The sequence below is a fragment of the Stegostoma tigrinum genome, chromosome 4 (assembly GCF_030684315.1).
Source record: "Stegostoma tigrinum isolate sSteTig4 chromosome 4, sSteTig4.hap1, whole genome shotgun sequence".
NCBI lineage: Eukaryota > Metazoa > Chordata > Chondrichthyes > Orectolobiformes > Stegostomatidae > Stegostoma > Stegostoma tigrinum.
In genome coordinates, this window is record NC_081357.1 from 71,909,676 (window position 1) to 71,925,455 (window position 15,780).

At 39.0% G+C, this 15,780-nt stretch overlaps 1 protein-coding gene and 1 pseudogene across 2 annotated transcripts; both read right to left on the bottom strand.

The window, feature by feature from the left end:
- Positions 1 to 286: 286 nt before the first annotated feature.
- Positions 287 to 11,128, bottom strand: LOC125452170 (trace amine-associated receptor 4-like). Of its 2 annotated transcripts, none has more exons than XM_059645411.1 (2): positions 10,948 to 11,128; positions 287 to 1,485 (listed from the first exon to the last, which is right to left on the bottom strand). In XM_059645411.1, exon 2 carries the CDS (start codon positions 1,354 to 1,356, stop codon positions 319 to 321), a length of 1,038 nt encoding a protein of 345 aa, XP_059501394.1. In that variant the 5' UTR covers positions 1,357 to 1,485; positions 10,948 to 11,128; the 3' UTR covers positions 287 to 318. The 2 variants fall into 2 exon arrangements, with proteins under 2 accessions (XP_059501394.1, XP_048386198.2); XM_048530241.2 differs by lacking the exon at positions 10,948 to 11,128 and adding an exon at positions 1,912 to 2,147.
- A 3,189-nt stretch (positions 11,129 to 14,317) lies between these two features.
- Positions 14,318 to 15,362, bottom strand: LOC125452630 (trace amine-associated receptor 4-like; annotated as a pseudogene).
- Between the last annotated feature and the right edge of the window lie 418 nt (positions 15,363 to 15,780).

Below are 15,780 nucleotides of genomic sequence, written 5' to 3' on the forward strand. Positions count from 1 at the left end.
GAATGAAATACTGCAGCCTTGTCCTTCCTGATCATTGAAACCACACTGCGTGTGCAACAGACCATCCATTCCAAAAGACATCATCTAGTGGTCCTTCTTCAGATTTGTGCAATACGGTAACCTAGGAATGTAGCAATAACATTACTTTGTAACAGGAAGCCTACCTACATCCTTTTCAGGAGCACTTCTTTTCAGAAGCAGGAATACTACAAATGAACCATGACCGGATAAAAGGCAATCAAAGACTTTCCGACATAACACATTTTGGGTATTTGTAGGTTGCATTTATTTCATTTTTTGCATCATTTCCATATGTGGTTACTCAGAAAGAAAATTAACTGTAGAAGGATCAGAGTTAAATATCTGACAAGAAAGTATAAGTTTTAGTGATTTCCGAAACCATGGATACAAGAAAGCATACAGCAAAGGGTTTAAAGTAGAATTAAAGAATCCAAACCATGCAAATACACTATCCAAAACTGGTGGGATTAAAAAATCAAAATATGGGTTAACAATGCTATTTACATAGAAAGGCAGCCAGGATAACGTAAAAACTCCAATTAATATGTCTTGGTTTCTAACAACTATCTGGTCCTTTTTATGCATAATTTTGACATTGTTTTCTTCAGTACAGTGTCTATCATTTGGCATATTTTCAATCTTTCTACAAAGTTTGCATCTTGTTACAAAAAATATCTTGACATATATTCCTAAAATGATAAAAATTGGAATAAAAAATACAATCAATGCATCTATATGCCCCTCAAACTTATGGTATGCAATACAGCTGCCCTCGCAGGACCTTACAGCTACATAATTGTCTACAGTCTTTTTACTAAAGTCTAGTAAAAATACACTAAGTCCATAAAAGACAGCAAACAGCCAAATTAGTATAATTGTCATAACCGTTACAGGTAGAGTGATCTTTATAGAGTAAAACAAAGGGTCACACATAGCATAATAACGATCAATGGCAATAAAACATAAAGTATAAATTGAAACAACAGTTAACGCAATCTCTATAATTGAATGAATTTTACAGAACACTTCTCCAAAATACCAGCATGTTTCCACTGACCTAACCATACTATACGGCAGTACAATAAAGCCAACTAGAAAGTCCACAACTGCCAAAGATGAGAGAAGAAAATTGGTGGGTGTCTGTAGTTGTTTGAAATGTAAAACAGAAATGACCACCACCAGGTTTCCAAATATAGTAATGAGTATTGAAGTGATAATAAAAATGTACAGTGCTACATTAATTGCAATTGACCTGGTGACTCTGGTACAGGACGTGTTGACCAATTCAAAACAATATTGCACATTGTCTGAATTCTCATTGTCTGATAAATTCATTTTGTTTCACATTGATAAAATAAATTCCTTGATCACGGTGAGACAAAAAAGCTGTTACTTCAAAATGATTGATTGAAGAAATCTTTATCAAGAATATGATTATCTTCATTTGTAGTTAATCTGTGTTTTCTGTAAAAATAATCTATTATTAGTGGCACATTTGAAACAAGGGAAGCACATGTTCAAAAGGTATGAAGAAGATTTATAATGGTCAAATATATTTTAGAGTAGAAGAACCTGAGTCTGAAGAATTGAAATATTCTATTGAAAAAAGACACAATACAGAATATTTAATTTAATTTGACGACGCATAATTTATAATACCTATGCAATTTATCTGTGGATTATTTTATCATGATTATTGATCAGTTAAGTAACTATAGCCCGCAGAGATTGAAAACACCACAAAAATAGTTTCCTAAACAAATAAAATGATTCAGTATTTGCATTGGATGACAGAAATAATTTTGATTTCCATTGAACTCAACAAGGTCAATTGGATGATCAACTATACAGTACTGCAGAAAAATTAAATGAACCAATGTTTCTACTCACAAACAAACACAGAAGTTGCTGGAAAAGCTCAGCAGGTCCATCAACATCTGTGGAGAGAATCAGAATTAATGTTTTGGGTCGAGTGACCCTTCCAGAGAACTGGTCTTGTCTAATATTCTTGTTCAATGTTTCTGCCATTGACCTGATCACTGAAGGTCATAAAATCTAAAGTACTGTGTTTGCATATCCTTTAATGTTAATTAAGACCAATTACAATTAACCGGGCTTTGATATTAGTAAACATTTATTTCATCTTTATTCACTCATATTTTTTAAAATAAATTACTGATATACAAATAAATTTTTTGCTAAACTTCCCTTTTCATAAATATGCTGCCTGAATTAATCAGGTGTAATTGTTAAACAGGCATTGCGTTGGAACCTGATTCACTTCGATGACATTTACCTTAGCCTTGAACCTCAGGGTGTGTGGTTGGTGGACAGAATACTTCAGCTTGGTATCAGTTTCACTCAACAGTTTTGTTCTTCCCAAAATTAAACTTCCTTACTCGTTTAAAGCTAAAACAAATTTGAATGAGAAAAATGTATTGCTTCTATCTGCATCTTTCTCTATTTGTGGCTGCATCCACACATCTTCCTGTGCATGTCATTGCCTCAAAATCTGCCGCGAAGTTCATGTGGAGAAATGGGAAGTAATACAGTTTGATTAGATTAGATTAGATTCCCTACAGTGTGGAAACAGGCCCTTCAGCCCAACAAGTCCACACCGCCCCTTGAAGCATCCCACCCAGACCCATCCCCCTATAACGCACACACCCCCTGAGCACTGTGGGCAATTTAGCATGGCCAATCCACCTAGCCTGCACACCTTTGGACTGTGGGAGGAAACCGGAGCACCTGCAGGAAACCCACGCAGACACAGGGAGAATGTGCAAACTCCATACAGACAGTCGCCTGAGGCTGGAATTGAACCTGGGTCTCTGGTGCTGTGAGGCTGCAGTGCTAACCACTGAGCCACCGTGCTGCCCCAGGTACAAAGAACATGGACAGACAGTACAAAACAAAGTGTACAATTCTAAAGGGTTTGTAGGAGCTGGGACACCTGAGTCTAAATGCATGCAAGACATTAAATATAACAGGAGAGGTAGAGAGAACCTTTAATAAAGTATACAGAGTTCTCAGCTTTATAAATATGATTATAAAACACAAGAGCGGGCTGTTATGATTAACTAGATAAGACATTGACGAGACCTCAGCTGGATTGTGTACAGTCTGAGCACCATGCCATAGAAATAATGTAAACACATAGGAGAGAGTGCAGAAGAGGTTTACAACCATGATTCCAGGATTAAGATACTTCAGTTAAAAGAGGGATTGGAGAAGTTAGGATTGTTTATCTTGGATAGGAGAGGGCTTAGAATAGATTCAACAGGAGTATCCAAAATCATAAGAGGTGTGGACAAAAAGACTAGGGTGAAACTATTCCCACTCACAAAAGGAAAGTGAAACAGGGAGCCCAATTTTAGATAAGCAAACGCAAGGCGAGTGGTTTGAATCCGGAATGCACTGCATGGAATGGAAATGTGGTGGAGGCCGGTACATTGCAGCATTCAAAAGGCCATTGGATGATAATTTAAATAGAAACAATATGCAGGGACAATTTTCAGAATGATGGTGTAGATACAAAGGCAGAATGTTTTCCCTCTGCACTGCAGCAGTTCTGTGATTTTATGCTGGTGACAGTAATAAAAACTTATTATTAACAAAAGCGTTCATTTATTTTAAGTTTCAAAATTCAACTCATGGGTTCTTATGTAAAATAAACTTGAATTATATGTGGAAAGGCATTCTGAGGTAGAAATTCCATTTGCATTGTAAAACTGCATGTCAATTCATGGCAAAAATTTGGCAAAATACAATGTTACTAGCTTTTCTCTCCATACATTTTGCTCCATACCTTGAATGGGGGGACTATTTGTTCTGCTTCCCAATTAGATTGGAAACCAATTTCAGACCCTATCTGTAGAAATTTGGGAAGAATTCTGAGTTACCCTACAAAATCTATAAAGCTAATCCTTGATCTGCACAGCTGCTCCTTTGCACTTGGACAGACTATTTCAGTTAACTTGGAAAACAGAAACAGGAATTGGCCATTCTGTTCTTCATACCTGTTTTTTCTTCAAATCTATAGATCATAACTAATCCGTATCTGAACTCCAATTACCCACAACCTTTCCATATCCCTTGGTACAATTACCTAAACAAAATCCATCAACATCAAAAACAGCAATTTTTTTTATATCAATGCTTTAGCATTGCAAAATATCCAAGATATTTCACTAGAATGGATTCGGACAGAAGCAGGCACCAAAATAAAGGAGGAGATCCTTAGACAGCACCTTCCAAACCCATACCACTTCCATCTAGAATAACCAAGGCAGCAGGGATGTGGCAACACCATGATCTTCAAGTTCCCCTTCAAGCCACTGACCATTCTGACTTGGAAATATATTGCCGTTCCTTCACTGTCACTGGATCAAAACCCTGGAATCCCCTCCCTAATGGCATTGTGGGTCAACCCACAGCAGGTGGACTGTAGTGGTTCAAAAAGGCAGCTCACCACCATCTTCTCAAGGGCAACTAGGGATGGGCAGTATATGCTAACCAGTCAGCTATAAGGTTTTTTTTTGGAACAACCTGTGAGAGAACCCTGAGGAATAGGCAATTCTGGATTTGGTGATGTATAATGAAGTGGACTTGATTGGGGAGCTTAAGGTGAAGGAACCCCTAGCAGGGAAGTGGCCATAATATGAGAGAATTTGTCCTACTGTATGAGAGGAAGAAGCTGAAGTCAGATGTGATAGAATTACAATTAATTAAAGATAACTACAAAGACATGAACGAGGAGCTGGCCAGAGATGTTTTGCTGAGCATCTCTGTCTGGCCTGTTACGGCCAAGCTAACCTACTGGCCACCACCCATTTCAACTTCCCGTTTCATATTCCCTTCTGATATATCTGTTCTCAGCCTCCTCCAGTGTTGGCAGCGACTTGGAACACAAATTGGAAGAACAACACCTTATCTTCCAATAGGATTCAATCCTCCCATTAATTAACCAGGTCATACCTACAACCAGTGTCCACCTAGCACCACCATTCTGGCTCCACCCCTTCCCCTCCTCTTTATCTGTTGCCCCCTCAATTCCCCCATCCAGTCCTGAAGAAGGGTAATGCCCAAAAGGTTGATTGCTCCTTTCCTCAAGATGCTGCCTGGTCTGCTGTGTTCTTCCAGCCTCCTGTTTCTGAAGGAGATAGCTGAGGAGACGGTAGAGACATTATTGATGATCCTTCAGAAATCACTAGAATCAGGGAGGGTGCCTGAGGACTGGAAAATGGCTAATGTAATACCTCATTTAAGAAAGGAGGTAGTTAGAAAAGAGGAAACTATAGACCAGTTAGCCAGATTGCAGTCATTGGTAAGGTTTAGAGTCCATTATTGAGATAGGATTGCAGAGTACTTGGAAGCACGTGGTAAGTTAGGGCTGAGTCAGCATGGCTTCATCAAGGGGAGATCATGCCTGAAAAATCTGTTAAATTATTTGTGGAGGTAACCAGCAAGTTAGACAAAGGAGAGCCAGTGAACGTGATCTACTTAAATTTCCAGGAGGCTTTTGTCAATGCGCTGCACAGAAACTGTTGGATAAGATGAGAGCCCATGCTGTCAGGGGTAAAGTACTGGCATGGATAAAGGACTAGCATAAGGCAGAGAGTTGAGATAAAGGGGTCTTTTCAGGACAACAGCCACAGACTAGTAGAGTTCCACAGGGATCAGTGTTAGGACTATACGTATTCATATTATGCATTTATTATCTGGACCAATGATCCGATGGCATTACTACTAAATATGCAGATGTCAAAAGATACTTAGAGAGATGGGTAGTGTTGAGGAAGTGGGAAGCTGCAGAAGGACTTGGACAGGCTGGGAGAGTGGGTAATGTATCTTAGCAGGAAAAAGAGAGGTTTGATTATAAATGGGGAAAGGCTTCTGAAATCTGAAGTGCAGAGTGACTTGGAGTCATTGTTCAGGATTCTCCTAAAGTTAACATACAGGTTCAGTTAGCTGTTAGGAAGACAAATACAATGTTAGCATTCATCTCAGGAGGTGGCCTAGAATACAAGAACAGGGATAGAACATAGAATATGGAACATAAAACAGTACAGCACAGTACAGACCTTTCGGCCCACGATGTTGTGCTGAACTTTTACCCTAAACCTAAGATCTAGCTAACCTTCACCCTACCTCATACTATCATCCATATGCCTATCTGATAGTCGCTTAAATGCTCCTAATGAGGCTGACTCCACGACCCTCTCCAGCAATGCATTCCATGCCCCTACCACTCTCTGAGTAAAGAACCTACCTCTGACATCTCCCCTATATCTACCTCCACTCACTTTAAAACTATGCCACCTCATAATAGCTACCTCCACCCTAGAAAAAAAGTTTCTGGCTGCCCACTCAATATATACCTCTGATCGTTTTGTATATCTCTATCAAGTCTCCTCTAATCCTTCATCATTCTAAAGAGAAAAGCCCTAGCTCTCTCAATCTTTCCTTGTATGACCTTCCCTCCATTCCAAGCAACATCCTGGTAAATCTCCTCTGCACCTTTTCCAACACTTCCACATCTTTCCTGTAATGAGGCAACCAGAACTAGACACAATACTTCAGATGTGGCCGAACCAGGATTTTGTATAGCTGAAGCCTAACTCACGGGTCTTGAACTCAATCCCTCTAACAAAAAGTAACACACCATACACCTTCTAAACAACTCTATACACTTGGGTTAACAAGGTGTAGAGCTGGATGAATACAGCAGGCCAATTAGTATTAGAGGAGCAGGAAGGCTGACATTTTGGGCCTAGACCCTATTTCTGAAGAAGGGTCTAGGCCCGAAACGTCAGCCTTCCTGCTCCTCTAATGCTGATTGGCCTGCTGTGTTCATTCAGCTCAACACCTTGTTATCTCAGATTCTCCAGCATCTACAGTTACTGCTATCGCTATCCACCTGGGTGGCAGCTTTCAGGAAATTGTGGACATGAACCCCAAAATCCCTCTGCTCCTCCACACTGCCAAGAATCATTAACTCTATATTCTGTTTTCAAGTTTGTCCTTCCAAAATGAATCACCTCACACTTTTCAGGGTTAAACTCCATCTGCCACTCCTCAGCCGAGCTCTGCATCCTATCAATGTCCTTTTGTAACCTAGAACAGCCCTCTGCACTACACATAACTCGATCTACCTTTGTATCATCCGCAAACTTACTAATCCACCCTTCCACTCCTACATCCAAATCGTTTACAAAAATTGCAAATAGAAGAGGACCAAGAACAGATCCTTGTGGTATACCATTCATAAATGAGCACCATATTGAAATTTTCCATCCACTACCACCTTTTGTCTTCTAAGGGTCAGCCAATTCTGAATCCAATCTGCCACGTTTCCCCCTATCCCATGCTTCCTTATCTTCTGCATGAACCTACCATGGGGAACCATGTCAAACTCCTTACTTAAACTTACGTGTATCATATCCACTGCTCTACCTTCATTCACATGTTTGGTCGCCTCTTCAAAGAATTCAATAAGGTTTGTGAGGCATCATCTACCCCTCACAAATCCATGCTGACTATCACGAATCAAATTGTGCCTATCCAAGTGATCATAAATCCTATCTCTCAGAGCCTTTTCCAATAATTTGCCCACCACTAAAGTAAGACTAACTGGCCTGTAATTTCCAGGGTTATCCCTATTTCTTTTTTGAACAAGTGAAGGAGTAAGTAAAGAGTTAACAACACAACAACTCTGATAAGGATGTGGACCTTCAGACTGAACCTGGGAGGAAACAATTTGCTGAAACAGCAAGATCCTGCCGGCGAAAAACAACAGCAGAACTACAACCGTTTGGAACGTAGAACAAACCGCAGGTTTCTGAAGAACTGCGTACATGACAAATGAACAACAGTGTACATGACAGTGAATGTATATAAGTTTTGAAACTGTTTGTAGCGATTCAGAAGTTTGGTGAGGCCCCTTTGAGGTCCCTGCTTCTCCCAAAAGCTTTTGTTAATAAAGCTGTGCCTGATTCACCACTAAATTGTACTTGGTAATATTTTACCTACAACATCAAGGGAATGGAGAGTTTGCCACTCTCCAATCGTCCGGCACTATATTCATGGACAGTGGATGTACTGCTGAGGTTGCATAAGGCTGTGGTCAGACTGTATTTGGAATACTGTGAGCAGCTTTTGGGCCCAGTATCTAAGGAAGGATCTGCTGGCATTGGAAGGGGTCCCGGTGAGGTTTGCAAGAATAATTCCAGGGATGAAGGGCTTGTCACATGAAGAGCAATTGAGGATTCTGAGTCTGTGCTTGAAGGTGTTTAGAAGGATGAGGCATCTCATTGAAACTAACAGAACCATGAGAGACCAGAATACAGTGGATGTGGAGAAGGTGTCACCACTAGTAAGGCAGATGAGGGCTTGAGGGCATGGCCTCATGGTAAAGGGATGACACTTTAGAACTGAGATGAGGAAGAATTTCTTCAGCCAGAAGTTGGTGAATCTGTGGAACGCATTTCCATGGAAGCTGTAAAACCCATGCCCTTGAGAGTATTTTAGATGTAGATGGATAGATTCTTGAGTTTTTTAATTTCACTTGTGGGGCACAGGCATCTCTTGCTGGCCAGCATTTATTGCCCATCTGTAACTGGCCTTAAGAAGGTTGTGGTGAGGTGTGTTCTTGAATGCCTGCAGTTCACATGCTGTAGGTTGATCCACAATGCCCTTAGGGAGGGAGCTCCAGGATCAAGGCGAACAAGGGTTATGACAAGACGACAGGAGAATGGGCTTGAGAAACATATCAGCCATGATCAAATGACTGATCACTTCAGCCAGCTCCGATGGAAGTGGGTGTCAATGATCTGCTGTATGGCTTGTTGCACCCAACACTTCAGCACTCTCTCATGGTGAAAGTGATGTTCCTCGTGCTCAATGTCCTCATCTCATTCCTAGCTGTCACTCGCCCAGTTCTTTAGCATCCTTCACATCACCTCTGTTCCTTCTCTGGTTGTGCAAGACAAGGCATACTAGGATTATGAGGCAAATTGCCTTCAAGAATATATGGAAATACACACCAAGATCTTTATAATCCTGCACACTTCCCAGTGTCCTACCAATCAATGTGCACTCCCCTGCCCTGTTAGACCTCCCAAAATGCATTATATCACACTTTTCAAGACTAAACTCCATTTGCCATTGTTAAACCTACCTGACCTTTCCATTCTTATCATCCTATGCTATAAGGATTTCCTCCTCACTATATACCACACCTTCATCTGCAAACTTACTGATCATACCCCCTATATTCATGTGTTTGCTAGGTGGAATCTTCCCCAAATCCTCCCCACCATCTACAAAGTATGGCTCAGGATGGAGATTGAATACTCCCCACTTGCCTGGAGGAGTACAGCTCTAACAATGGACAGGAAGCTTGACACCACTGAGGGTGAAGCAACCTACTTGATTAGCATCACTGCCACAAACTTTCTCTCCCACCATAATTGACACTCAGTTACAATGATGTGTAGCATCTCCAACATGAACTGCAGATATTCTCCAAGACTCCTTAGACAGCGTGTTTGCATACACTTGGAACCACCAAAACCTGCATATTCCATTCCAAGCCACATGCCATGCTGGCTTGGAAATAGATCACCATTCCATCAGTGTCTCTGGATCAAAATCATGGAATGCTTTCCTTAATGGCGCAGTAGGTCTACCTACAGTACATGGACTGCAGTGGTTCAAGAATCCGCCTCAAGAGCAACTAGGGATTTGCAATAAATGCTTGCCCACCTAGTGAAGCTCACATCCCATGAACAAATGAAAAGAAACACATATGTATGAAATTTAGTTTCTGATTTTGCCAGTGGCCAGGCAAATGACAGTGTCCTGGAATCAAGCAGAGAGCAGGCTATACTGGACAAAATATTGTGCAAAGAGATATAATTGCCTGTATGTTCTCAGGGTCGATGTGGACTTGTTGGGCCAGAGGGCCTTTATCCACACTGTAGGGAATCTATGATTCTATGAATTGAATTGATCAATTTATACATACCATTGTAAAATACACAATTATTTGACATTTAAGTTTGACTTGAAACCATGTTTTGCATATTAGAGTTTACATTACTTAGAAAAAATACCAGATATGTTCATTGTTAAATTATTTGTAGTAAAGATGACATATAACACCACATTGTGGTCTGTCATTTAATCATTCCTGGTGATTTAACATTGGACTTCAATTAGAGCACAAATGATACATAGCAACAGCTATTGTTAAATGACACCATTTTAACATTAAACTCCATGTTTATAAAGTTCACATAGCAAACTTCAATGCAAAACATTTACGTTATTTTGAATTTCAGTATATGATTGATGTATCACATGTAAAAGATGATGCTTAACGATTCAAATTATTGCTCTCTATATTGAAGATATTCATATTACATTTTCTACCATTGGATTTTTTAATTGCAATTATAATAAAATATGGAAGTATTTACGGGAACTTCACTAAAATAGCATTGCACATGAGCAACAGTTTACAGGTGTTCTTGGTAACTTTTAATGTATAGAACATAAATATGTTTTTCTTTCATTTAAGGAGCTAATATCTAAATAGATATATGTTTCTATCTCAATAGACACAGCATTTTACAACATTTAAATAGCATTTTCTGAGCTAATGTATTATTAATCTTCTTATGGATGAAATGTCGTATTTCCCCACATTTCTTGAACTGACTGAAGGCTGAAGCAGTCTCTCAAAAATCTAGCAAAGATTCTTCAGTGTATCAATCATTCAGTGTCACATTTTCACAGTGTGTAATTATGTACCAATATTTCACAAGAAAGAAAGAAGAGGGATGATTGAAATATTTTAACATACACTTTAACTTTCTGTACCATAGATCAGTATAAAAAAAGTTAAGCAGTTAACTTCCTTACCTTTCTATAAATGCTAATTATAAAACCAACTGTATGTTTCTTGGCATTATCATCATGGATATCAGAGATGTCCTTAGATTCAGAACTACGTAACCAGATTTTGAGTTCAAATGTGATTTTTATGTTCACATTGGTAACTTTGTGTCATATCTTTGAATGGGCATATGAACCAGTGCAATTATTCAACTACAGATAGAAGTGCTTTAAGGAGATTAAAGTATTTGTCTTCTGTCCCAGTCTTAATAGCACAGCCAATAAGATTTTTATGATCCACAAGAGACCAAAATAACCTTCACAGTCTTTTGAAGGATGTGCTGTAATTGATTCAGCATTTTTGTCATTATATCACTGATAAGATAGTCACGAAAAACTAACAAGTATTAATTCTTCATCACATAATTATGGTGGATGTATATTTTATCAGTGTGCTTAGCGTTTTATTAAGTGACAACCTTTCCTCACTGAAAGCCTTCAAATTTTTGAAGTTAAACTATTATCAGTGAAGAGATTTTGCATGCATAATCTAGGTTGATGCTTCATTTAAAAGATTCCGCCTTCCAATTCACCATCCATGCTCATGATACTATTCAAAGAAGAAGGCAGTGGAATTCACGTAAATATTTGTCCTTCAACCATCTCTACTGTATACTTTGCAATGACTTTTACAAATTTTGGGGCACAGTATTGTCACATGCAATCAGCACTTGTGGCACAGGAGCAGCCATATTGTTACTTTCCCAGGCCCCTGTGTAAATGACAAAATCAGTGCCTGTCCACTGTAGGAAATCCAACAGTGCAGAGCACAGCAGCCATTAATGGCTGCCACCAAAAAATGCCACTTCTGAGCTCTGTAAATCAGGACTTCTCTCTTCTGGTCCACAGTACTCTTGATTGTTATAATCATCAGCTCCCAGGCCCCTTCCCATTTTTCTCATCTCTCACAAGACCTACTTGTCAGTTACTGTCAGTGAGATAGACAGTCCAAGAATTGTATCCATTCAGTGAGCTTTGCTGACTGGGCCAGCATGTATGGCCCATCCCTAATTGCCCCCGAGAGGGTGATGGTGAGCTGTGTTCTTTAACTACTACAGTCCATTCGGTATAGATACATTCATAATGCCATTTCATGAGTTCCAAGATTTTACCCTAGAGGTTGGATCCTGGAAAATGCACTGTTCCCTCACAGCGCCGTAGACCCGGGTTCAGTTCCACTCTCGGGTGACTGCCTGTGTGGAGTTTTCACGTTCACCTCGTGTCTGCGTGGGTTTTCTCTGGGCACTCCGGTTTCCTCTCACAGTCCAAAGATGTGCAGGTTAGGTGGATTGGCCAGGCTAAATTGTCCATAGTGTCCAGGGACGTGTGGTTAGATAGATTAACCATTAATGTGGGGTTATGCGGATAGGGTAGGTGAGTCTGGGTGAGATGCTCTTTGGAGAGTCTGTGTAGACTGGGGCTGAATGACCTGTTTCCACACTGTAGGAATTCTATTTAAAAAATTACAATAAGGCCTGAGGATTGATTTCTACTACACTTCAGCCATTTCATCTGTTTTCATTGCCTGCTAGAAGAGTACTTCATTATTGGTCACCAAGTTGATTATGAATGAATTTTCTCCAGAAATTATTTTAAAATAAAGTAAAAGATTAGTCAGATTTGCTTAATCACTCATGGGCAGTTGGCATCACTTGTCAATGGGATGTAGACATAATTTATTGTCCAAACTGAATTGCTCTGTAGAAACTGATGGTGAGCTGCCTTTTTGAATAGCTATAGTCCATGGAATGCTGGTATACCCGCAGGGTTGTTAGAATGGAATTCCAAGATTTTGACCTAGTGACAGTGTCTGTAACAGAAATATAGTTCAAAGCCAGGTTGGTGTGAGATTTGGAAGAGATCTTGCATGTGGTGATGTTTTCTTGCATATACCACCCTCATCCTCCTTGATGGTGGAGATGGGCTTAAAATGGTGTTGGAACAGCCTTGGTGAGTTACTGTGGTACCTTTTATGGCTGCTACGCACTGCTGCCACTGTGCATCAGTGGTGAAAGTTCAAAGTGGTTGGTAGAATTCCAGTAAAAGAGGCTGCTTTCTTCCGGATGGTGTCAAGCTTTTTGAGTGTTGGATTTATGCTCAGCCAGGTAAGGAGAGAATATTTGATCGCATCCGTGTGCCTTGCAGATGATAAACATGGATTGAAGAGACAGGAGGTCAATTATGCAAAATTCCCAGCCTCTGACCTGCTATTAAAGCCACAGTATTTATAAAGCTCATCCAGTTCAGCTTCTGGTCAATTAGTATATCCCAGGATGTTTATAGTGGGAGATTCAGCAATGATAATGCCATTGAACATCATGAGGAGATAATTGAATGAGCAAGGGAAATGCTAAAACACCATTTGTTGGAAGAACCTTCTTGGCAGGTAATGGATAATGTGCTTTTAGTTAGATGAATTGGAACGTGGATGTCCTATCTAAAATGCCATGTGATGTCATCAAATCACCACAGAAACTTCAAATCCCTGACTCATTGCTAGTGAGGCTGACATAATAACAAGACAGACAATAGTAGCCAAAGTTGTTAGGGAGTTTGTATCCATAATGGAGGTACATCTTTTAGAAGTTATGCAATTGCTCAGAATGACCGATATGAAGTGAATTAGCTTTAAGAACCATCAATGTTAATTGTTTTAATCAAGATCAAAGCCTAGCAAGGATAAAAGCAATGAAATAGTTAGGTAAAGAGAGATGTTTAGAGAGGAGTGAGTTTAGAACAGGATAGTTGGGCGGGAACCTTTTTTACTACTATAATTGTGACTGAATTCAAAAACAATTGCTGTGGGTGAACAAACATCACTTTTGAATTGTAATCTGCATGTTTACATGATTATTGTGTTCTGTCTCTCAGCTTCTAATATAATGTTAAAGAATGTCCAAAAATCTTGAGAATTAAGTTTTTTGTTTAATTGTCATCAATGTAAATTATGACAAGGTGGTTTTCTCAGTTTTTCACCTTAATGCTAATCGTATTTGTAAGCATAAAGGGACTTTTGAGGAGAGGTACAGTGTAGTTAATTACAGATGTAACAGTCAGGCTATTCAAGATTAATCAGTGTTTTTCACCAACCTGCTTTACTAATTATACCAAATACATTCATAGTTTCAAGCTGTGATATGTTTTGTGAAGAAAAATGAATAAAAGAAATAATCACGCAGGAAAATAATTGTTTTAAAATCTCCAGATATCAAAAATATTTCCCACCAGTGCAAAAACTGATCATCAATGATTTTTATTTAGATCAATGACTGGGCTGAATACCGGATTGTATGAAACATATTTCCTTTGCTTCCAGACCAAATTCTCTGGATCAAATTCATTCATTTTTCTTGCAAAGTTCTGATAGTAACAAGTCTAAAAATAAATTAATTGTGGAAGAATTGAAGTCTAATATCTTCCAGGTCAGCATAAGCTTTAACGATCTTCAAAACCAGGGGTGCAAGAGAATACATAGTATTGGGTTGAAAGCAGAATTAAAATGCCCAACTCATACAAATGAATCAGGTATGATTGGTAATGTGGAAAAATTTATCATTGGATCAATGACAGAAGTTATAAAGAAAGGAAGCCAACAAGTCCGGCAGATTCCTATCACTATCCCTAATGTTGACTTGCCCTCTTTACTTCTTGAGAGTTGACTTTTATTTTCTTCTGCAGAATTAGTTCTTTTGTTTGTAATTTCATTTGCTTTGGCATGTTTTCTTGCCACAAAATATATGTTGATATAAATACCCAGCATAATGACACCTGGAATACAAAAGGCAATTGTTGGAGCTAATATTCCCCATTGGTGATTGAACACATGAACACAACTACCTACACGTGAATTGGAAATAATTACATCCTGAATGCCCCACAGATTCACTTCAGAGAATACTATACCAAATGCAAATAATGGAGGAATTACCAACTAACTGTGGTAAAAATAGCAATTACAAGAGGTGTCAGGTAGAGTAAAGGGTCACACAGGGCACAATAGAAATCAATTGTAATAAAACACAAATGGAAAATAGATGCTGTACTCATCATATCTAAGCTTGAGTGAATTTTACAAAATGTACTCCCAAAGTACCAATATGTTTCAATGGATCTCACCATACTGTAAGGAGTGATCAAGAAACCCACAAGAAAATCTGTAGCAGCAGAGGAAAATACATAGTAGGTGTCTGGAATTGCCTGAAGTGTGAGATTGAAATGATAACCATTAAGTTTCCAAACACTGTGATCAACATAGATATCAGAACAATATACATTGTCACTTGAGTCACTGTGAACGTGACAGCTCTGGGGCAAGAATCGTTGACAAAGTTAAAACACTACTGCAGATTTCCCACAAGTTCAGCACATTTTGGATTTTGCATTTTACTTTCTGATAAAAATTTAAATATCAGTTCTACTGAACCATCTTTTGTAGGTTCCTATAGTAAAAGCATTGTCTTCTGGGGGGTTCTAGAAAAATAATACATGTTACTGTTTAGTATATTTATACTGTCAGAAAAATATACTTCAAAATGTTTGGAACTTTCATATCTATTGAAGCTATACATTGTCACTCTATTTTGTACATTTTATCAGTTATATTTAATAGTATCCTGTGGGGTAAGATAGATGGAGCAGGTTGTATACTGTTCCTAAAATTACATTATTGTGCAAGTATGTTCCTTCTCCACACACCATCACAAACGTGTGCTAGGGTATCCCATCCTGATATCTAGGACTTACTACATTAATAAACAGCCATCTTCATATGTAAGTCTGGATGATAATCATACAGATTTT